This window comes from Acanthopagrus latus, chromosome 22, assembly GCF_904848185.1.
Source record: "Acanthopagrus latus isolate v.2019 chromosome 22, fAcaLat1.1, whole genome shotgun sequence".
NCBI classification, from domain to species: domain Eukaryota; kingdom Metazoa; phylum Chordata; class Actinopteri; order Spariformes; family Sparidae; genus Acanthopagrus; species Acanthopagrus latus.
In genome coordinates this window covers 11,489,947-11,513,973 of record NC_051060.1, presented here as the reverse complement: position 1 = coordinate 11,513,973, position 24,027 = coordinate 11,489,947, and the positions used below count along the sequence as shown (strand labels likewise).

General features: G+C 40.5%; 1 protein-coding gene across 1 annotated transcript in view; it reads left to right on the top strand.

The window, feature by feature from the left end:
• Positions 1-24,027, top strand: part of rngtt (RNA guanylyltransferase and 5'-phosphatase) — a 97,378-nt gene that overhangs the window by 48,111 nt on the left and 25,240 nt on the right. Inside the window, exon 12 of the mRNA XM_037086750.1 lies at positions 13,189-13,257. Coding sequence (XP_036942645.1) covers positions 13,189-13,257 — 69 coding nt within the window. The remainder of the gene's footprint in view (positions 1-13,188; positions 13,258-24,027) is intronic.

The following is a 24,027-nucleotide window of genomic DNA, read 5'->3' as shown; positions in this document are numbered from 1 at the left end:
CACCTTTGATATGATATAACCTTTGTTCACACAATAAAGACTGAAGAAGAAATGAATGCTTCAAAAGCCCTCATAGTGTGCTTTACAACTACCTACTCAGTGAGGAGACTTTTTCACCATTTAACCCAACAAAATCATCAGTTCTGCAAAGCATAAATCAACGTAATTAAACGTTAATGTGAAAGCAGTAAAATATAGATGAAGCTATTCGGTGGCTTTGACGCCCTCCTGCTTGAGCTTTTTGCATCGTCTCCTCCAGAATCTCCTCAAACGTGTCAAACATGCCCTGTCCATTTGTGTCCTCTTACTCGCTCGCTAAGATGCATCTGATCACCAGCAGGCCTGTCCGCCAGTTGCGCGTCAAGTGATGCTCTGTTTGTTGATGAACGTGCTTGTTAAAGTGGCTGATTATGGGATCTGACTCTCGTTGGGCGGGAGGGGATAAAGATCGGTAGGACTACAATCCGTCAATGCCATCTTATTTACCGATAGGCCAATATTGACTGATACTGATGTTCAGCCAATAAATAGTGATGTTTGTTGTGACCTGTCTGACTTGTCTCCTTCATTTGTCGCTGCACGGGCGACCACATTGGTTTCCCTTCTGTCGATTAATGTGATCGAGACCGTCTTGTAGTATCTTCGATAATCTTTTCCAAACTATACAGACACTTCCTGATTTCAGTTTCCACGTTGTGCGTTTTCCTCATCGACATATCTGATTCCAAGCCAGGCTTGGTGTTAGGATGAAGCTCATTAACAGGCTTATATTTGATATTAGTGGGGTGTTAATTGTTGCCTCTGCCCATTGTGAATACATGATGAACAGGCCTGTGGGTGGAGAATTATTGCAGATCATAACCAACATTATTATATCTTCTCACACCTCATCTGCTGTGTGTACCAAATTTTTTTAAACTTATACTAAAGACTAGTGCACTTTTTTCTTTATTTTTTTCATTAAACCAGCACCACATATCTACAAAACCAGGTAGCTTTTATCATGTTAACCTTTCTAGATAAGGTGTAACTGACTGCACTTGGAAAGGTCACCACAAATGGAATCCAGGTTCAAATGTTTAACATTTTAAGTGCAGAGACGAGGTGAAATCCCAGAATGCGCGCTGCGTCTCGGGCGGTAGGAAGCCCTTCCATCATCACTCTTATCGAAGGAAAACGTCGGTTTGTGCAGAAGGCCAAAGTGTTTATCCCAATTACGTGACCGAGACAATACGTGACGCTTTATCCACCCCTGAGTCACCTTCCTCCCCTTAACAGCCCCCGTCTGTGTGTAAATGGCCTCCTCTTGTGGTCCTCCTGTTGTTGTTAGACCCGGATCCATGAGTCAGAGTCTCAGTGCTCTTCCTGTCTGAGCAGGTTGCTAGTGGTCAGGCCAGATAAAAAAAGAAACTGCTCCATGACAGCATGTCTCATTAGTTGAGTTCTGTCAGTCTGCAGGTTCCTTGTTGCTCACTGACCTCACACCTCCGTCAGCTGTCGAGTCTCCAGCTGTTGGAGATGGAAAAGGAACACCCTCTGTCTCCATTGTCATACTCGAGCTCTGATTTTCAGCTGAATCTGAACTGTCTGAGTTAGCTCCTGGTGATTCTACGCCTACCGGTCAGCTGGAATATGAATTCAAATGTAACAGGTGCTTAAAATTTGTCTTCGCTGTTTCCGCTTGCCAGTGATGTAAAAACTTGGCATATTGACCCGTAAACCTACAGTTTTTATTTCTCCTTAATACTGGAAACATTTTAGGAAATCCGTAGGTGAGCTGGAAAGATAGCTGGTTGATGTCTCACAGCTCAACTGTGTGTCCTCATGAAATGTTTACGAGGTACACCGCAATAAAGCATTCATCAGCCTGCACCTCTGGCCTCGGTAAAACAGCCTTCCCCCGTGGTTGGGTTCAAAAACAAGCTTCACTTTATCACCTGCATCCTCTCTTTCCGCCGCTGCCGAGCTGCTGCACCCACTCGCAGAGGGAAGCATGTTGACTGTTGTATAAAGGCTTATGCCGCTTGGAAGAACACACGACATGGACCCGATGACTAATGTTTGTTTACCTCGGTTGCTTTGAAAGTTTTTAGTTTGCCTTCAAAGCCTCCAAGACATTATGCAACATTGAATGATGCACGGCACATCTATACTGTAAAGGTCTGATTCACTAGAAGGAGGGAGGGAGAGAGAGAAGTGGATGTAGTGTAGCAGCTCGATTTATTTGTTCTGCTTGCCAGCGCTCGTCGTGCCTTCCAGGCTCAGAGTTGATTTACTCGAGGATGGGAACATGCATCCTCTGGGTCTAGTCAACAGGTGTCTGTCTTCAGATGCTTTTATGACTTTTGTTTTTATTCTGTGTTCGACTACCGACTCTGCCTTTAGTCTGTTGTCTGCCCCTTTTTTTTTTTGTCTGACCCGTGGTGACGTTATGACATTATTGCCTTCCATTCCTCTCAAGCAATAAGTCCTTCTGAGATATCCAGCACAGCTGCTGCCAGTGCAATTCAAATCCGCATCCTTTATAATATTTCTTTTATTTGTAATCACTTCTGTGCTTTGCTTGTTTCCCTGCTTGTGTAAGGACGTGATACTGTAGTTCCATTTCATCAGAGAGGATAAAAGTGTTAATGGCATACCTGTGGCAACAGAATCTGATCTTAGCTGTAGATGTTATACAACATGGACCAACCTCTCTCTGGTGTTGAGTAAATTCACATACCAGATGTGAATGTGGATCTGTTTGTTACAGTAGCAGTATTTCTGCACCAATTGGTACAAACAGGTGGATTTTGTCAGCATACAGAACCCACTCACTCCACTCCTCCACCGAGGCAAACGTGCTGTAGAATGAGTTGTCAAAAGTGACTTTTGTACGACACAAACTAACTGAAATATGTTTTGATGGATGAATATATTGATTAATTAAGTACATATGATTGAGGCTCATTAATCTGTTGATTTGAAGTTATTTGTCGATTATAAGCACCTAACAAGCCTGTGATCTTGCATCTCAGTTGTATAGATTTGCTTCTTTTCTCAGTCTTATGTGATGAAACGGAGCTCTTTGTGTTACTGCGAAATATGTTTGTTCAAGCAGTTTGAGTAGGTCACCTTCGATTAAATTATTATTTTTTTTAAAGTAATTTGTGCCTCGAGTAGATGATTAATTAGTCCGTTGCAGTCCTCCGCGCATGCAGCCCTTTTGATATATATGTTTGTTACAATTTCTTGACACTATCTCATTCAGAAAAACACATTATTTAACCATATCTAAATCTCGATCAGTTGGCCGACACCTTCAAGACCAAAGTCCAGACGGCCCCAGCTCTCTCTTCTCCTGCTGTAGCCTGGACAGCACAGATACAGCAGCATGCTGTTGCAGCTCAGTGCAGGGCTGCCTCCCGGTTGTTGCCTCTTCACACTGACTCTACGTCTGTCTGCTGTCTGTATCAATGTGTCTGAGTGTGTGGGCTGTGCTCGGCACTGCTGCGCGTTTGTGGTCGATGTGTCTAACTGGCGGAACTGTAGCTTTGCCACAAACTTGCTCAAGCCAAAATCCCATCTCTGCAATATTACTTAATCCTGTATGGTTTATTTGTTTTGCATTGCTTTTACTAATGTCCATCTTTTTACTCCGTCCCCGTCTGTCTGCAGTCATTTTTACTTTATCTTCAGAGAATACTTTTCATATACATTTAATGAATGGAGCCTTTTATGCTGTGCTTACTTTTTACTGCCGATGTACTTAAGCTCATGATTTAAAACCAATTACCCAATGTATATTACTCAAACATTATTGATTGCAGTCATTGTCTCCTCAAAGACATCTTATTTTCTGTAAGCGCTCAAATTTTTTGTCAATTAATCGATTCCCAGAACATGAAATAACAACTTAATAGCGATCGATCACTGCAAGACATTTTAAAACATCAACTTTGTGGTCTGTAACTTTTTACATTATGCAGTCAAGTAACAAGTAACAGATTAATCCATAGCTAATTCTAATGAACATTTTCTGTATTTGCCATTGTTGCTTAAGCCAAAAAATTCTTGGAATCCTCCAGCAACTCATGCGTTCTATAAGCAGTATGCAAACAACTATGTTCATGATGCAGTCAGTTGTCCACTACCTGCTGCTGAGGGGTCTCATGTTGATGGTGGTCGATATCTGTTGTGCTTTAAGTTATCTTGTTTTGTCCTGTGATAGATTTTTGTATGGGAAAATTGGTACTTAAGTAGAATAATAAAGTCTATGAGCCTACCTAGACTTTACTGTTCTACTAACATACCAGTTTTTATAGAGGCACTGAGCCGTGCCTCAGTACCTGTATGTGACAGAGAGATGAGTTAAATTTAAAATGTTGAAACTGAACTAGAAATGGCTCAATTAAAAAAAGACGTGAGGCGCCTGCGTCCCTTGGCCTCATCTCATATAATGAATTTCGGCGCAATGATTTCTTGATTCTTCAGGTATTTGCCAGTTTGGAATGACTTGCTAATTTCACAGCAGGGAGTTCTAGTTAATTCTAGCCACTCATCAAGACACCTGTCCAGTTCCTCCACAAGCTCCGTTCATACCACATTTCATTTTCATGCTGTGCGCTGGTATTTCTCATCATCCCGGTCTGTTCCCGTCGCCTGCCTTCCCTTATTAGTTTAACCCTCAAAGTTTTAATGTCTCGGTTCATATTTTCCCTGTCAGCACAAATGAATGTGTAAAATTCAATCTTAATCACGTTTCTTTTTTTTAATGAAACGAGCAGTTTCCATCAAAAGATAAGACGTTCAGAGACATTTAGCTTCGCCAGACTGCGTAACCTAGTTTGACTCCAGGCCAGCGGTTTAGCCTGCACACTGTGATGTGGGCTTTTCGTTTAATAGGGATCTGCACACTGGCTTCAGACGACCATTCACATTAGGCTTGAAAGGAGCCTCCAGCAACAGCCCCGTGGTATGACTGGAATATCAATCCATCGTCTTCGCCTTTGATTCAGCCCCCGCACCTCAACCTCCTCAGAGCAATGAGGATGAGCACACAGCAGGAAAACACAAAGGCTCCAGGAATGGAAAAGTGCAAAATAGCAGTGCAGGTGTGCGGAGGAAGTACTGCTGTTATGGTCCACAGCATTGCTTTGTTAATGACAGCATGCTGCATTTTCCTGCTCGCATATAAACATTAATAGATCATAAGGAGTATAAATAGTTTAGAGATCCCAACTGCTGACGCTGCTTTAAAGAATGCTCACCTCTGAAAGTTTCACTGCAGGTATTGCTAACAGATGAGAACAGACCTACGCCTGAGCGACCGCGCCCGCTTTAGGGTGAAAACAAGCACTGTGAAAATAGCAAATACTATTGGAACCACTGATACAAGCTGCTGCGATTTGCCTCCGAACTCACATTAACCGCCAGTCAAATTAGATGGACTGCTTCCACCCTAAAGGGATGGGGCATGATGCAAGGTCATAGTCTCTCTCATCTGTCGCTGCTAGAAACCCAAAGTTTAAAACACTGGCTAAAAGTCTGACTGTAGGCAACCTGAAAACCCAATCAATCTGTGAGCTCTTAGCTTACAGAAATAGATTCTTCACTCACAGCGGGATACTTTTTGCACATTGCTGTGTTTTCGTCACATACACCTGTCGTGGTGGTGGCAGCATTCAGTCATTTGATTTTTTGGTTGCACATACTTGAATCGGGAAACCTAAAGTTCTCCCATAAGCCTTTACCGCATCCTGGTTTGTCACCTGGTGGAAGACGACCCGAGTTGAAATGAGTAAAACTGATTCTTCATTCCACTCATTTCTGCTTATTTTGTATTCCAGTTAAGCAGCCGTGGTTCTCGCCATTCAATTTGTTATTCCAAACCGCACCAGAGAGTGGTCATTCAAAGTCAAGGTCAAAGTATAATTTCCCCCACTAGGGACACTTTGTTGCAACAAAGCATGAAAACACAGCCTAGAAATTTCTATTAATCACTGGAATCAGAAATCTAGTAAAAGGTAAACACAAACTGACTTTGGAAAACAAGATTCGCAAAAAGCCCTCCAAGCAAATGCCTATAGGCCTCAATACGTTTCCCATGCGCATACATATGTCAGCGTGTCACTCCTGATAACTCCTCTGTAGTTGAGTTTGACTGTTTTTTGCCTCTGGTGTATTGATGCCTATATTCAGCCCTCACAAAATAATTGGAACGGACTAAAATCAGCACAGAATCTGAATGTGCTGGATTGATTAGTTTTCATTTCTCGTCTGACAGGTTGGTTTTTTTTGCTCGTTTGTTTCTATGGGATGCGTTCACAGTCGGGGGTTTTTCTACCGAGGCATCGCATCTGCACGGCCATTTCCAAGTATAATGTCAGGGATTTGACTAGAACTGAAACGATCATTAATCTATACAAGTTTAGAATCAAGAAATCATTATCATCATTTTTTTATTTTTTCTAAAATTGCCAAAAAATCTTGGATGTGAAACTTGTCAACAAATAAGAAAACACATTTGCAATACGCTTGTTAATTACCACCTACTTGCCAGGAAATTTCCAGACCTGTAGAACAAAGTGTTACTGCATTTAATCTGTTTTTAAATCACTATAAATTAAACATATTTGGGTTGTGTAGTGTGGGTCAGACAAAGTAAGATATTTGAAGATGTCTTGTTAATTATGATGGAGAAATTTTACATGTTACAGGCAAATTAAATAAAAAAGAAAATAGTCTTCCAATGAATTTGTAAAACAAAGAAAACAACTGTTAAAGCAACATAATGTAAGTTGTTGGAGATCGTCAAATGCTGACACTTGGGGTTGGCAGCTGGGTCGGATTCGGATGCCAACCCAGAGCATCACTATCTTTCCCCGGGAAGTTACATTTTGTTGCTTTAGTCGCGGAGTTATTTCACAAAAAAGTCACTGTTACCACTTCTGCTTTGTCGCTGGAGCAACAAGAGGTCGATGCTTCAAGTGTCATAACACAACTGCTGTGAATGCCGTGTGAGTCCTTGGAGTGTGTCTGCAGCATTTATTTCATGTCGTTTAACTTTCAGATCTCCATTTCACTGTTTCTTATCTATTATTCACTGAGGATGACAAGACGACACGACAACTTGGAACGATGGCAAATTTTTCTGGCTGATTGGCTGATAAAAATACGCCCGATGCTATGCAGAAGACGGAAAGCATGTAAGTGAAGGTGAATGGCATGCTTCATGTCATTCCGATGCCATCCGGGCTGCGCCAAGCCAGATATCATTCATCATTAACTCGTTTTATGAAAAGAGCCCAAACCCAAAACACTGGAGAGGAAAATGGTCTGACTTCCATCACTCTGACATTCACCCTCTCGAGGGGAAAGACATTTCTAAGCATGTTAGCGGTTGATTCATCTCCCCGAGCACTTCCATTGTCCCCTCTCTGCCCTGGAGTCTCCAATGAAAGCTTGATCTCTTAATGGCTCTTTGTTGTTCACCTCCACCCACACAACCCTACTGTACCCGGCACATCCTTGTGTTTCCTTCCTAAAAAGAAATTACCAAGAAAAAAAGGGTCGCTGCCCCTTCTCTGCATTAACGCTCCAAGGAACTTCCTTGCTGTAGGAGGATGTGTGAGTGGAAGTCTTCTCTCTGCTCATCTCTCTCCTTCCAGGGTTCACTGTGCTCGACGGAGGTGGTGGGTGGGTGTGCTAAGATGGCAAGTGAACTGAAATGGAACTCCCAGATCTTGCCGCCTACATGCCGTTCCCTCATAAAGACACCGTTTCTTTTTAGTCTGGCTATCTGCCTTCTCCATGTCAGCATGATTGTCAAGCTTTGTGTGATCTGCTGTGACTCATTCATCATTCTGGAGAGCACTGATGTTGCTCTGCCTTTTTTTTTTTTTTTTTTTGCCCACTTTTTAGTTGCGCAACATGAATGTATGTAGTGCTCCTGTAAGGCCTGATGACTTCTCTTACTTTACCGAGAGACATCTTTTGAGAAAAAGTGCTTTGCCTCAAAGCAATTTGTGGAAATGGGAAATCATCAGCGGTATGAATATGACAGACGGAGTATTTTTCCTCTATTAAATCCAGTTCTGTGCAGCTGGAGAGGTGCCTGTGATAGCTTTTATTTACTTCAGAGAGCTGAAGTGGCACCAGAAGGTCTGGATTGTATTCAAGAAGTAAGGAAACCTTTTCAGCCACCTATTCATATGTGCTTATTTTCCATTCACGTGTCAAAAGATACAAAAACATAGACATAGACCTATCAAATGGATCATGACAAATTAAAAACTGCACACGTTTCTTCTTCTTCTCCTTTTTTTTCATACCTCTGCAATGATTTATTTGAAAACACCTTTTTCAACACTCAGGGATTTAGTGCTTAAATACAGCTCACCAAATCAAGAACACTACGAGCTAGTAAAGTCATACAATATCTATCATACCTGACACCAAGGAGACATTTTTCACTTTTATTATTATAAATACAATAATGGCATGGCATACAAGCATGGCCTTTGTCGCTCCAGCTTCATGACACTAAAAAGGCAGAAATTGCGACAATCCTCAGATTACTTCATGAAACCGACATTAATAACTTGTAGTCACTTGTGCATCGCCCAGATGCTCCAGTCACGTGAACACATGATGCAAATAAACAACTAGTTTTGTCTGTAATGATGGCTGTTTAAAAACCTATACATCATTCAGTCCTCTACGTGCTCTGGAGGACTGTCTGCAAGCTGTGACATTTGAGTGGCGATAGTCAAGGCCTTATGGGAAATGGAGTTTGGCTGTTCTAAATACCAACCTCTGTAGGCATATGGTGTGAACCACCTGACCTCCTTTTGAATATGTGTATGTTTAAAGGCTGATTTTATGGGTAAACTGTGCCATAACAAATAACAGTAACAGTATTGAAGTTTCCATCCAGAAGTCGTACAGAATTTCAGCTAATTTCCAGAAAAACCTGCAAACCTTCATTTAAATTATAGCAAATGAATATCTACATTACGTAATTCCTCAGTCTGGTGCAGAGGATGAGGGTACAATAAGATGTCATGATTAAAAGAGCACAAGTCAAAGCTTAGTTCATGGAAAGCCATGATGCATAGCATGCTAGAAACATGACTGTAGACAATGCACAATTCATTATTTTTTTTATTTAAATCTGCTTTGCAAATGTTTTATGAGAAAATAAATTCTGCATGTTGCTGAAGCTGAACTTGTTCGCCATTTTACAACCTAATTCTGTCCCTTTGATACTTCCTAGTCAGCTAATTGGCCCATTCATTAATTGTGTCTGTTGCCAAGCACAGAAACTATCCCGCTAATTAAAAAAGCTTCAACCCAGCCTGTTGAAATAGGGGGAATATAGGAGAGATAAACTGACACCTTACTTAACTGAAAACTAATATTCAGAGTAGATCAAATATAAAGAAACTAAACATAACAATTGTGAAATATTGTGAACTATTTCACTTCATTTCAAATCTGGCCATTCAAAAACAGTCGCTAAATAGGCCTGTCTTCCACCATTCCCTGGAGAACTCGGCAAGACTGACATATGTTTTTTCTTTTTTTTAATTCTGTATTCTAGACATGGTGTCCTAAGTTTCTCTATATGTGTATTTCAACTATTTCAACTCTGACATATGCGAGGTGACGCCTGCATCTTTGTACCTTCACTCAATGTCCTCCTTTGCAGCAAATATTATCTGATGTATTACACAGAAATATCTCTTTTCTTCAAAGAGATTTTTTGAGAGAGAGCGTGTCATCATAGGTCGACCAAGCAGCTGAGACGGACCAATTCGATCTTATTCCAGGCCGAATGCACGAGTAAATGGCATCTCTCACAGTCCGTCTCTTACAAGCCTGCAGTGCTGCTGTGGAGATAACTGTTTACCCACTGTGCATGAAGTACAAATGTAGTTATGTTATATTACACGCTTTCCTCTATTTGTGATTGAGGTTATAATTTGTTCAGTGTCCAAGCGAGCACGAGGACAGATGACGACAGTCTGTCTTCCCCCTGCATTGTGATTGTGTCTTGGCACTGAGGATTGTTGACGGTCTCCATATCTGCTGAGCACTTCGCTATCTCCTAGTCAACAGACACTCACATGGCCTCACATGCCTGCCGATTGAAATATTAGAGGTGGACAGCCAGTGAAGAGATGCAGGCATGGTTAATTGAAGTCTAATCATTTCATTTTATTGTCTCATTCAGACCAGGAGACGACTTACTATATATTTTAAAAGGCCACTCTAAGAACAATAACATTATTCCACCTTTCAATACCTTCCTGTACGGCTGAAATGCATCACTATCTGCTGTGGTCCATCTTGATGGCTTGGATATGATACCTGATATCCACAGCAGTGCACTAATGCATTCGCTTTCTCTTTTATTGACCAAGGCCATTTCCTGTCTGCCTAAAATATATTTACCCTCTGCATGAACATACAGAATAGCAAAGATTACTTGAAAGATGTTTTACTCGATTGGAAACACGAAAATATGACCTCCTCTGGTCCTGAACAGATTTTGATTACACCAAAATTGGACTGCAGTTTCTTTTTAGTCATTTTGATTTTCTTTAAAAGGTTTTGTGTCTCTTCGGAGTCCTTGTTTGTCTCACTGTGGTAGTTTTATGCCTCCTCATAGTACTTTTGTGTCTTTTGTGGTAGTTTGTGTCTCTTTGTGGTAGTCTCCTGTGTTGACCATCATTTCAAATAGATGGTATGACCCAGGGGGGGCTCCCCAACAACAGGTACATTGAGTAATCCATCCTCTGACATAACAGCACAAAATAATGATCAAGCTCCTGTGACTGCCAGGGACTCATCATTTTCTGCAAATTATTCCACAGCATGTAAAAAAAAAAAATCCTATTCATTCAACATTTTTTCCCATTTCTGGGAGGAAGGTGTTTCTGAAAATTGTCTTCAAACTGTATTAACTGGTTCACATGCCATTAAAAGGTTGACATAAAGTTGTCAAAAACGAAACGGAAGCAATTAGCTGAAAGACTCTAGAACACTCTGTGGAGCTTGAGGAACTGCGGAGAAGGTACTTAATTCTCTGCGGGCAACTGATAATCGATGGTTATTCTGCAGTCTCCGTTAATGTGTACCCTTTAAAAAGTGTACACATTCCGCTCTGCATGGTTATGTGCAATCATATATTAGATTTGGCATTTGCCATTACATTACAGCTCAACATTTTCAAAGGCATGTGATACGTTTTCAGGATTGATTTCCTAACTTCCAAGCGGCAGCGGTGGATTTTTCTCTTCGTGCCAGTGCAGGAGAGAAACAAACTCTGCTTAGATTGGCAATCCATCACAAAGTACACAACGTCACATTAAACTTTATGCAAACTTTTATTTTGGTGAAAGAGACACGGTTGAGTAACCATGCACTTGCGGTGTGATCTCATATCTCGTGTTCAATTTCAAAGCATTGATTCGAAGGTCTTGGATTTCAGTGTCTTGCCTTTTTCAAATAACACTGAAGACGGAGCGTTCAGCTAACCTCAGCTGGCATCATCACATTGTCTCCTCCTTCTAAGCCCACAGAAGCCTCTTCATACTTGACTGCACACAACTCTCTGCATTGTACAATTCTGCCTCTCTGCTTTGTGTTTGGAATTAAATCCCAGCGTTTATGTGAGTTTATCTGTTTCTAGTATTGAAGTTCTGTTAATGTCCACACAGTTGGTGGAGCGGCAGGGGTAGAGACAGTGTCCTGTTTTCGAAAGGTTGCTGGTTCGATTCCCCTGATCTGCATTTTTTAAATTACTGACAAATTAAAGTTGTTTATATATATCAGACTAATGGAAAATGAGAGTCCTGCAAGTCCATTTCCATTTTGTTTAACTCGGCACAAAAGCTGCAGCAGGATGTGTTTGGGATTATTTGCCCGTCCTGCCACTTGCAAATGGCATTAATGATGCTAATGCAATTTATCGCAGAACCCTGTTATGAAGAATTAATGTAAGGGTAAAAGGGAGAAGTGTATCAGTATTTACATTCCTTCTTTGATCCGTAACTCTTTCAAACATGATTCACTTACACTTCCTGAGGTTATCACCGTCTCCAGTGACATTGAGTGCTCTTCATAACTTGCGAGAGCTAACCCAAGAATCACCAGTTTTGTTCAGTGTCTGTCCACGGGCACTCTGCAAACTACAAATAGCTACTTCAACCTCCCTTTTATAGTACCAGCAGATATCGATATATCAGTATCATTGATTTTGAATTTATATATATATATATATATATATATATATATATATATATATATATATATATATATATATATAAATATATATATATATATATTTTTTTTTTTTTTTTTTTTTAAATATTGTAAATTTAAAAAACTGAATTAAAGACAGTTGGTGCAAGATTTCTCACTCTCACTTGGTTTTAGTCGAATTGTATTATTCATGTAGTGGCTGGAAACTTTTTACGAAGTTACACATCCTCGACTGACTTCAATACCCTTGATTTTCCATTGTAAGAACGTTTTGTCGACGGGGGGTAGCAAGGGATTATATGAAAGGGAGGTCAAAAAGAAAAGCACTCTCTTAGATAAAGTGCCACTTGTGTCCTCGCTGTTGTAGCCGAGGCTGCCGACGTGCTTCGTGATGTAGAAAATGTGCCTTTGTTGTACAGTGGCCCTGCCGCGTCTCCTGGGCATACCTCGTCTAATATGGTGCCGGAGGTTCCTTTTCTCTGCAGCAGCCGTGGGTTTTGGTGTTTGGTGGTCGGTGTTAATGGAAGAGATGAAATCATTGCTTCCCAGCCATCAGGAACTTAATGATTTGCTGCTATTCTCGTCCTCAACCCTGGGCTGTCAAGTTACAGATATTGATCTCTGAGTCATGCATTATCAATCAAAGAGATTATTGCTCGGTTTCGGGGCTGGCTGGATGAAAATAAGATATCTGACTTTGTGCTTGTAACTCAGTAACTCAGATTTTTCGAGAGTAAGCCCTCCAGTTATTTTGAGACTCAATACTTTATTCGCTTTTCCGGGGGCTCAGTAATGTTGGCAGACTCAAAAGCTGTAGTTGACTCTATAAATCAATATCATTCTGTGTGTCCCGGCTAAAGCTTTCAGCCACCCATCTTTTCATTTATCAGTTTTGCTCGACTGAATCTGTCTCTCCTCTTTTTTCTTCCTGTTTTACAGCTACTGGAAGGCAGCTTCACGTCCCAGGTCAGCCACGAAGTCGACGGGCTTATCTTCCAGCCATGCGGGGTAAGCGTCCGTCTGTGTATGACAGTGTGTCATTTTCTTTTTTTTTTTTCAAAGCTGCTGCCGTGTCGCCACAGGTTGATTGTCAGGCGCAGCTTTTTCTCCCGTCGAGCTCTTACATAAGAGTCGGACAGCTTGTCACTACCACCCGCCGTTTGTCACTCTCCATATCAGTCTCGCCCTCCGCTATTGTAAAGGAAGCCACACTCCTACATGCCTTCACATAAACACAGGCCTCCCTGTAAGAGGCTGCATGGTGAAACTGGCAGTTTGTGTTACAACGGAAACGGCCTTGGAGTGCTGATTTACTTGGTGGTGGAACAGCAGAAAATCACTTTTTATCTGTGACAGTGATGTTATTCCTCTTTTCATCTCCTGTGATGGACTAAGCGGCCCCTGTTCCACTGTGAAATAAAGAAATATCCTTTCACACATTTGTGCATGAATAGAACTGGCAGGTATTTTGAGAAATGGATTAAAAGCTCAATACAGCCATATAGTACCTACTGACAGTAATGCTGCTTGAGAAATATGTCACAGCGGCCTGAATAATGCTCTTGCATTTAATTCTCAGCTTTTGCACATTCTATGTATAATAAAGACTTGCTCCACATGTGTAGTAAGGCATTGAAAGTTCTCTAATATGAGTCTGACATCACCAGGATTGACTTAAGCCTAGTTTCCACCAAGCAGTCTGGTTCCATTCAGTCCGTTACACTCCAGAAAGGTTCTTTGTGCCTTTACATTAGTCAATAGGTCAATGGTGAGTCCAATATTAGGGAGTTAAATTTTCAGATATCGATACAGGTTCCACAGATTACGCACAGGTTCAAGAAGTACAATACCAAAAGTACTTTTAGTCCTGACTGTAAAAATTCGATTTGAAATGTGTACGGAGAAGGCTGACACTTTCAGTATCGAATGTGAAAACAGCCTTCAAGTGTCAAACATGGATCTCCACAGCGAAGCTCAAACATTGTAGTAACAAGAAGAAAAACGCATGTTTGACATGAGTGGAATTTTAAGTACCTGTGTCTCAATCTGTATTCAGTCTCAGTTTTGTGAAGCATCTGCCTTTTATGACTTGTTTACTTGATTTTCATCTTGAAAAATCTGATAGAAGTGTTTTTTATGCATGAGGTACAACAGAGTGTACTAACTGAGGCCATTGGGAGGTCATGTTTTTAATTGAACCCTCAAGCAATTCCAAAAATAATAATGACATTAGAGTCGATATCGAAACCAGATACTGTAAGTGACAGTCAAGAGAATATGATACCCTGAAAAAAGGGTAATTAAGAGCAATCAATTACACTTACACTCCAAATTATAAATGTGCCTAAAATGTACATTACTACACGCTAGTTAGAAGTAAATGTGAATATTTTTCATTGGTTTTAAGATCTTAGCTATTATATATAGTTATCAGTTAATGATTTCTCCCAGTTTCTCCTCCAGTGTCAGTAATGATCACCAAGATTGATGGATCCCTTTTAGTGGAGCTAATTTCCATGGAAGGAAATAAGCAGGCGACATTTTAATCATGAGATCATTTCTAAGAAAAATCTCCCTTTTAATGAGAACCATATGGATGCTGTTTTTTTTGCAGAGCTGTGTGTAATTCATTTAATTAACAGTCATTATGTTGATTTACATCAGAATAACATAAAGAACCACCACAGGAACTCCTGGGATGCTTGACCTGCTCAATCAACAGATTTGACCATTTGGATCAATATATTGAGATGAAAATGTATGGGGTGTTCGGGGCCCCAGACTGCACAGAATTTCATGCTTTTATGAAGAAGTTAATGCTCCACCTCAGATTTAACACAAATCATCAGGACTATTTAATGGATTAGATACAAAGTTGTCACATTAACATGCAGGATGATTCTGGGTTGTTTTGAAGCCAAATAGCACTGAAAATCTTTGTTATTCGGGTTCCTCCAAATGTCACAATCCTTGTGTTTCTCCCTCTGTTTGTTGAGCATTTTCCATTTTTACTCTTTTCTGTGATTTGTGAAGTAATTATCATTCACTGCATAACTGTGGCTGCAGCCATCAGGTAGCATCAGCAGTCTAGAGAGAGCCGGCACTGAAATGTGGTGGAGGCAGCAGGTTTACACAGCTGCACTCTCTCTGTCACTCTCTGAACTCCAACATTATCGGAGGGGATCTGCATCCAGGCGTCTCTCTGGGGCGTCACTGACGTGATCAATAACCCAGCATAAACATCTCAGTTTTGCAGGTGCTTGCAACTCCTGCCACTCTGTTTCGTTTCTTGTTCAACGTAATCTCTCCATGATGCTTGCCTTGTCCTTGTTTTTTGCTTGTTTGTAGAAAAAAATGCTTGTGTACTGTTTTTCTCTCTGGGGTATGTTAATTAGATTTCGTTTTCTTATTTTCACAGTTCTAATTTAGCAAACCGTAGGGGGAATAATATTGTACAGTATGTTTGTAGGAAGAGAAATTAATTATGTAAAAATAGGGTTTGATCAGTGGTTTATTTCTTTAGCTGCAAAGAATGCAAGAGTTTTCTGTTGAATGCTTTTGGATTTAACGCACTGGGGGCTGCTGCTTTTGATGCAGCCAGCATCATTGATTTCTAGTCATCTTACCCTTTGTAGCCTCAGTGAATCTGATGGAACATGAGCAACAGAGAGAGGTGTTGAAAGCACTGTGGCCACTCTGGATGTGGCATTTATTGAACCGACAGAGGGAAATTGCGACAGCATCATCCACATCCAAGTCATGGATTAGGAATGCAGTGGTTAACCAGGGTTTGTGATTTGTCTTAGCAGGTGCTTTTTACTGTTTTGAAATGAACAAGCAGGAACGGAATCAGTGTGCAAATGTTGTGTTAATAAGAAATCTGTTTGCGTGGACAGGTCCATGTTCAGATGCCTCTGTTTTGTTGGCTTGTACGTTTTCACCTCCCTTTTAAGATTTCTAGTGACTGAACTGAATGGAAGTCCTTTCACAACCCTGCAAGGCTGTGAGTGATCTACTGCTCTTATCAGATTTTCCATGTGTTCCTTTAACCCTTCGCACCCACCTTTGTTGGTAATTTTCGCCTAATTAGCATACCCAAATGGAAAAGCTTATAACACAACAACTACAAGTCCCAGATGGATGTATGATACTTCACTTGAAAGCTGAGAACCTCTAGTTTCTGACAATGTGCTTACCCAGCATGTACCATACACACAACCTAAATGACATCAGTTCAAACATGGCTCTAAAACATTTTTTTTTCTTCGAAAAAAATAGGTCATTTTTGAATAACAATAACTCAGATGTGCTTTAGGTAAGGCATATGGCAATATACCACATACCTTCTACATCTTGTCAACTACACCTGGATGAAATTTCAGACTTCTAGGCCTAACCTTATGGGAGTTATGTAGTTTTTTAGTTTGTGGTGTCACTGGCGTCCACAAACCTCTCCAAAACGTCTCCAAATGGCCAAATTGTGCCAAATGCTTTTTCTCACTTCTGTGACACTGGAAACATTACTGAAGCATTTTGGTGACTATAAAGCCTTCCTCCATGATTCAAAACATAATGTTTTCACACATTCATTTGATGGGTGGTCGGAGGGGTTTCCACACACTTCTAGGTGGCCATATTGAGATATTGTCAAGCGACAAGACACTACAGAATAGTAACCATTATACAAAAATGACATACTGAAGTGAATTTCAAACAAGGCTTTTATTATCTTTCAATATACTAATACTGTATGTGCGCAGCGGGGGAGGTAGCACTGGTGGATGCAGAGGAGGATCGTTGGCACTTCTGATGACCGCCTTCAGCAGGAGAGGGGGTTGGGCGTCTGACTGCCTCACTTTCAGGCTCCCAATCCACGTCACTGTCTTCAGACTGTGTCCTACAAAACACAATGCAATGCACAAATGTTACCAAATATAATGAAAAATGAAAAAATATATAAATGCAATTCAATAGGGTTCTATTTACATAGGAAATAAATAAACACAGATATATGATATTACATATTACACAAAAACATCAGGAAAGTAACCGTACATAAACAGAATAACTGAATTGGGGGAATATTCCCAGTGTCTGGTCAGTGAAAAAGATCTAATTCAATTTGTTTACAAGCTTGATAAAAAAAAAATCTAAATAAAAAGGAATTAGAGGCTCAAAGAGAATTACATCATAGAACAGAATTACAAGGATTACCTAGCTTTGGTTGAGTAGTTGAGGCTAGCTAGCTAGGCTAATTAGCCCCTGGGGCCCTAAACATTTAGCGTCATTTATGAAATGCTAATGTATACTGGACTGTTCACTGTAAGCATAAGAACCCCTTCCCACTAACTTTCATTCAAATTTCACTCATGGCTAAATAAATAAATCAAACATCATCAATGATAACGGTACTCACCGATCTAAGATGTCGTCGAGGCCCTTAGCAAACATCTCCTCTCTCTCAGAGTCCTACTCCCTGTCTACAGTTTCATCAGATGATGCCATGATCCATTCCAGGTCTTCTTCTCGGACATATTTAGTGTTTTTTGTGGATTTCGCCATTGTAAACTGTGAAAACTGCCGTCCATTAAAATTTAAATGTCCGCTGCGAGTGCGTCTGCTGCGCAAAGTTAGCCCGCTAGCTGCCAGACGCAGCGATATTCCTCGGCTCGTACAAAACGGACCTGGGCACGCCTACCATCGTTGGAAAGGTAAAATAATTGGCTAGAAGCCTGAGTGATTGACATGTTGATAGCCAAAACGCTGTCCCTGTACTAAGGCGGCAAATAGCAGTAGACAAAGCCGATTGGCCCTTTAAACAAGGAGCGCTCCATGTACTTCACGGGCTGTGCTGGGGTGAAAACTGAACGGAAAAAGATGGGGACACTTTTGTTTTGTAGCCAGCAAAGTGATGAAAACAAGCACACCCAACAACACAATACAGGAACTAGAGAAAATAAACATACGGCCGGCGAAGTCTGGATTTTATTTGACAAACAAAGTCGGTAGACGGTAAACATAGCCAGGGTTGATAAGTTATTACCTCCACCGAGGAGGTTATGCTTTCACCCGTCACCCTTTTTTTGGTTGGTTGGTTCATCAGCAGCATTACACAAAAAAGGACTGAGTGGATTTCTAAAAACTTGAATAGAGGATGGGTCCCAGCCCAGAATACACTTATTCATTTCTGTGTGAATGTGGATAAAGGGACAGACCTAGGAGTTTTATTTTTTATTTTTTAACTTAGCAAGATGGAGCATTTTTTGACATTTTTGTTAATTTCTCAGGGAGTAATACATGTTAAAAAAACATCAGGCTACAGTTTTATGCGGGTCTCAGTAAGAATCCTGTGTGTTTTATTTAACATTGGATTGGGCTTGATTAAATCAGTAGGGACTGTTTGGCCATGGAGGAGGAGTGCGCTCTACTGAGAGCTGTTCTCGATTCTATTTTCCTGTTTTATTTGTAGAAAATCTCTAACCATTCATTAGGGCTCGGCGATATGGCCTAAAAAAAATTCCTTCCTCAAGAACAAACTTCAAACTATGTAGAAATTATTAAAAACATTGCATTTGTTTTAATGCTTTTATTTTAAACAAATTTGCCCTGACATTGTAAACAGTTCAGCTTGGAACTCACTTGAAAAAAGAAATAAAAGTGCATCCTTTTGAAAAGAATGTGTTCCTTTTTGATAAAATGCTTTTGTATAAATTTAACATGTCAGATTGCTATTTTAAAAACAAATCAGTTTCCATATTGGTATTGATCAAGCGTTAACATAACTTTCATTAAACACTTTATTTTGCAAAGGGAGCCTTTTGTTTACAAAAAGTATTTTGTATTCCTGAAGATAATGTAAACTAAATTAGACATCTGCATTGCATTGCATAGTAAACATGACATGTTGGTACAGGACATGAGGTGTGTGCTGGCTGTCTATTTTACATATTTTTGGCCAGGAGGACGAGCATGTCTCCCACCTCTGGCTTGAGACATCATGCCCCATTGAGGCTTCGTAGCACAAACCTGGGGTCGAACATTTTCAGCATGTGTATGAACCGATGGCTTTTCCACCGTATATACGGGCACAATATCTTTAGCGATATGCACTGTAACTGCATCCGTAAAAGCTGTCCACTGGGACCCTTTCGTCTCATACGGGGACACAATGATTAAATTATTCTGCTAATGTAGGCTGCTTTATATCGGGTATTTGTGGGCTGCCGCGGTCCTCTAGTAGTGTCCCACTGTGATGCATGCGTCTGTTTGAGATGCTGAAATAAATGTGTCGGTGTCTTTAGTTGCAACAGCCACTGAATAACGGGACCCACTATGAACTGCGGGAGCCCATGGGGAGGGGAGGCTGAGCAAATTAAAGAGAAAATCAACTTTATTTTTTTAAATTTGTCTTAACCACAAACTCGAATTGGTCAATTTTGCAGATTTATTGCCCAGCCCCACCATTCAATAAGTCAAATGCTCTGACAAACAAAAGAAATAAATGCAGCTACTGAAGCTGTTGCAGGCATCTAATGATTCATTCATTCATCTCAACAGCCCATATGAAAAGATTGGACCTGTCAGTCAACCTACCTCAATGCCTGCATGCCCCTGAAGCTTTGCACACATTGCCAATAAGTCTTGTCTTGTCCCAGTGCTAACATGCTAGCTTGTCAGACGCTCGTGTTATTATTATATTATTAATTTGTTCACTTACTTTTAGAATTTAGTTTGCAGATAGTGGCTCCTACAGTCATAACAACCCCAGCTTTACAAATGTCCCCGTTCAGTCTGAATTGTGAATCTGTGACCAAATGAAATGTTTTCTGTCATGAATCTGAGAGGAGGAAATCTCTCCAAACTCCTGAAGTTCAGCAGCTGGTTCCTGTCTGCACAGGCACTCGAACAAATGGACCGGGTCATCAAAGCTGGCACTTCTAATGCGACTAGATGATCATGTAAATAGTCGGCCATCTGATGTGAAAGTACAAAAGAAAATATTATGCAACATTGTCTGGCTTTACTCTCCTATTACAGCATTTTCATTACACAATTGAACAGCCTGCTTGTGAGGGTTTTGGTTCTGTGAATCTGCCATAAACAGAGAGAGAGTCCAAAGCATTACAGACACATTATAATACAAACCAGCCCGAGGGTTGTAATAAACCAACACTAATTAAAGTGAAACCAAAAAGCAATCTAGGCTTTATTTTTGAATGTATTTGAGTCAAACCTTTGTGTATATGCATAATTACGATGAAAGAGGCACTTTTAAGATTTACCCTAGTTTTTTTTTCGGGCAAGCTAATTTTCAATGGAGTGCAGGGGCTCTCTTATGCTAGCATCAAAATCGCTATTTTTAAAACACTAAGAAGGCTCCACACAACATGAAACTTTGCTCGTAGCATCACCAGGGTTTCTACACATGAACACGAGCATTGAGTACATTGTTTGTGTACACAGAGTGTACTAAAAAGAAGGTTGTTGGACAACTCGCATTAGCAGTAGCATCTCCGGCGTGCCGCCGTCATGTAAGACGAAAAGTGTCAATCCCCGAGTGCGACCAAACAGGTGGGAGGTCCACCATTACTCTCCTTCCTGTTAGTACCTCTTTCGTTGTAATTATGCATTTACACAAAGGTTTGACTCATATACATTCACTAATAAAGCCAAGGTTGCATTTTGGCGAAAGTTTCACTTTAAATTACATTTTATCACATGCATCTAACCTACCCCGACTAATGAGAACAACGGTGTTGCAGTGACCTTGATATTGTCATGACAAGCTCTGCATGAGCTTAAATACAGCAAAAGAGACAAATTTTTAAGTGTAACAGCAACCCTTAACCACCACAGGCCTGGTGATGGCAGGGTGACACAAAACAAACGGTGATAACTCTGTGCAAATAGGAATGACTAACGTGGTAGGAAGGTCTGTTTGAAAATGTCTGTTACTGCTTCGTCCTCCTTCAGCAGCACCATTTTATGAGACTCTTAAGAAATGATGACTAGAGACGAAAGTCGTCCTTCACGAGTTCTCTATCTGTAGAGGTTATTAAATATTTACTAGGGAGAATTAAGGACATTGACTCGAGGCAGAGAGGGGGACGATGAGCTTTGCTGCTACTTGACGCTCATTCAATTAAACTTGCTCTCTTTATTTGAGAAATGGTGTGCTTCAAATAAAATATCTGAAAAGTCAAATATTACAGTTTTTGCATTCACATTTAATGTCATTCAGGTCATCTCAAATAAAAAAAAAAACAGTTTGACATTGTGGGGTGAACTAAACTAATGCACCTTTTTCAAATTCAAACTCACTTTTTTGACCTTTAGTCCGTCATTGGTCTATTGACTGACCACCATGGCTGCTGTTTGAAATCTCCCTCACAGGCCAGCCGATTACTATTATTTGTGGAGGATGCCGAGCAGAGAGAGCCATCATGTCGAGTTGTTGGGGAGCTCTTACCGCCACCTCCCATAATTGAAGACTTGATGTTCTGCATGTGGAAGCAGTTTTTTTTTCCCTCACTAGCAATAAATAATGTTGAGTTGCTTTAATTTTCCTAAATTCATTAAGTATTAAAGAACAGAGATACTTGGATGTCTTTTGTATTGGGTTTCTCATTTCAATTTTGAGGTGGTTGGCAACAAGGGACTGACCAACTGCATGTTAGTCAGATTTATGGTAGGAATGGAGGTATTGGCCAATAGTACTGACATTATTAAGAGGACTGAGTGTCAGCAAGATGCCAGACTGTCTGTTCTCCTGTGCTGCTGAGTGACAACTCTACCACCAAATTAACTATTACTGGGATTCCAAATGTTACTGTAATCTTGGGGCTTTCTAGCGAACCAGCATATCCACCAGTTTTGAGCGGAATCATTGTAATCACAGACGTGTCATCAATGGAGGACTTAGCACTATACGAAATTGCTGAAATAAACTTTTTGGCTTCCAGACCAGTTCATTTTGGGGTATAATGCTCAGATCAGGAACTAGTTCCATGTTGGTAGAAAACAAGTATCGGTCAGGCTGGACAACAGAATGGGAGGTTGCACCAGTGTCTAGTTAAAAAGTTGCCAACTTCATTGACAGACCCACTACTTCCAATTGGGTTTGTGTTTTGGTAATTTTGCAACGAGACTGTTTAAATGTACATACTGTCATAGTTGTTTATGAATTGTTCTGTGTACAATGAGGTCAGTCAACACAGGTCTTCTCAGCTGAAGACTCTGAGGGGCAGCCCTAATTAAGTTACTGCTGATGCTCATCACCTTTTTCCTCCACTTCACAATTGATGCATTGAAAGTCTTTGGCCTTAACTTTTATATCCTGAGTGTTGACAGTGTTGTTTGTAGTAGGCTGATGTCAGCAAAAACTTACTTTATATATTACTTTCAGGACATTTTGTGCACAAGAAGTCATTTTAACGTTGCATGGTTTTGTGTGAGTTTCAGTGTGAGTCGAAGGACAACAACGTCAAACAGTCGATCCACCATTTAGTCCATACTGAAATTGACGAATATTGGATTGACTGACTTGTGATTTTGTACAAAAAATCATGGTCCCTCCATCGTAGTGACTCCCTGACTTTTCTTACATTGACACAATGAGGCTTATAGTGTTCCCCACAGAATAGCTGCGTACCTAGGTGGCCGTTAATATACCTGAGCCTGGCCAAGTAAAGTCTATGTGTGGGAAACACTGGTTGACAGTTGATTTTTGTAGTTATTGGAAGGATTGCCATTAAATCTGGTGCAGATGTTGATATCCTGTTCAAAGAGGTAATCACTTTGAGGATCTTTTCACTTTTCATAAGGCATCATGATCAGGTCAAAATTTTTGGGACAGATTTCTTTCATTACACCTGCTAAACTTTATCATGTTAGCATTGTCATTGTTAGCATGCTGATGTTAGCATTTAGATCAAAGCTCTGTTACTCCCAAATAGAGCTCCTGGAGCGACTGTTGGATTTCTAGGTTTGTTGCTACACATTTAATATAGTTTGATTAAAAAGAGTGGTTCAGAAAACTCAGATTGCTCTTGTATCTTTATAACAATAAATTTTGGACAATAAAATAAACTTTGGAGTTATGAAAGATTTCTAACAGCTCAGCTTTGGTTTGTGAGGAAAAACGACACATTCTGCAAAAAAAGAGACCTCTTTTGTTAGATCTGCACTCAGTTTGTACAGACAGTGTGTGTACATTTTGATATCAGTAAGAGAAGAGAAAACATGGCATCCTTGCTGATGTGTGAAATCCTTTGGTCACTGTCCACGTCACCCTAAACTAAATATTTGATAAGATTTCACTTTAAAAGCACATAACTCTCACACTGAAGGCGCATTCACAGTAGTTTACAGCAAATTCAACCGCTTGAGGCTGAATTCCTGTATCACAACCACTACTACCAGCCTTTAATGTTTAGAGGGGGCCAATAACACTGCCTCACACAGCAATTGTTTTCCAAAGTCATTGATTTTTCAATCACTACACCAAACAGTGCCGTGTTAATCTCTCCTTGTGCGAATGGGTTTAGGGTGGTCTTGGGGTTAATCTCAGCAGGGGTCTTGCTGCTCTGACTGTCCATTATTATTAGCACAAAGGTTGAAGCTGCAGCAGCCCAGAGTCACTGGGCGTGTTATCACACCCAGCACATGGTGTCCTTGTAATATTTTTCTTTGTTTTGGAAACATGAGAATGATTTTAAATTTTTAACAGAACTATTGCCACAGATGGCTGAATTGCTTATGGGAGAGCGCTCCAGATGG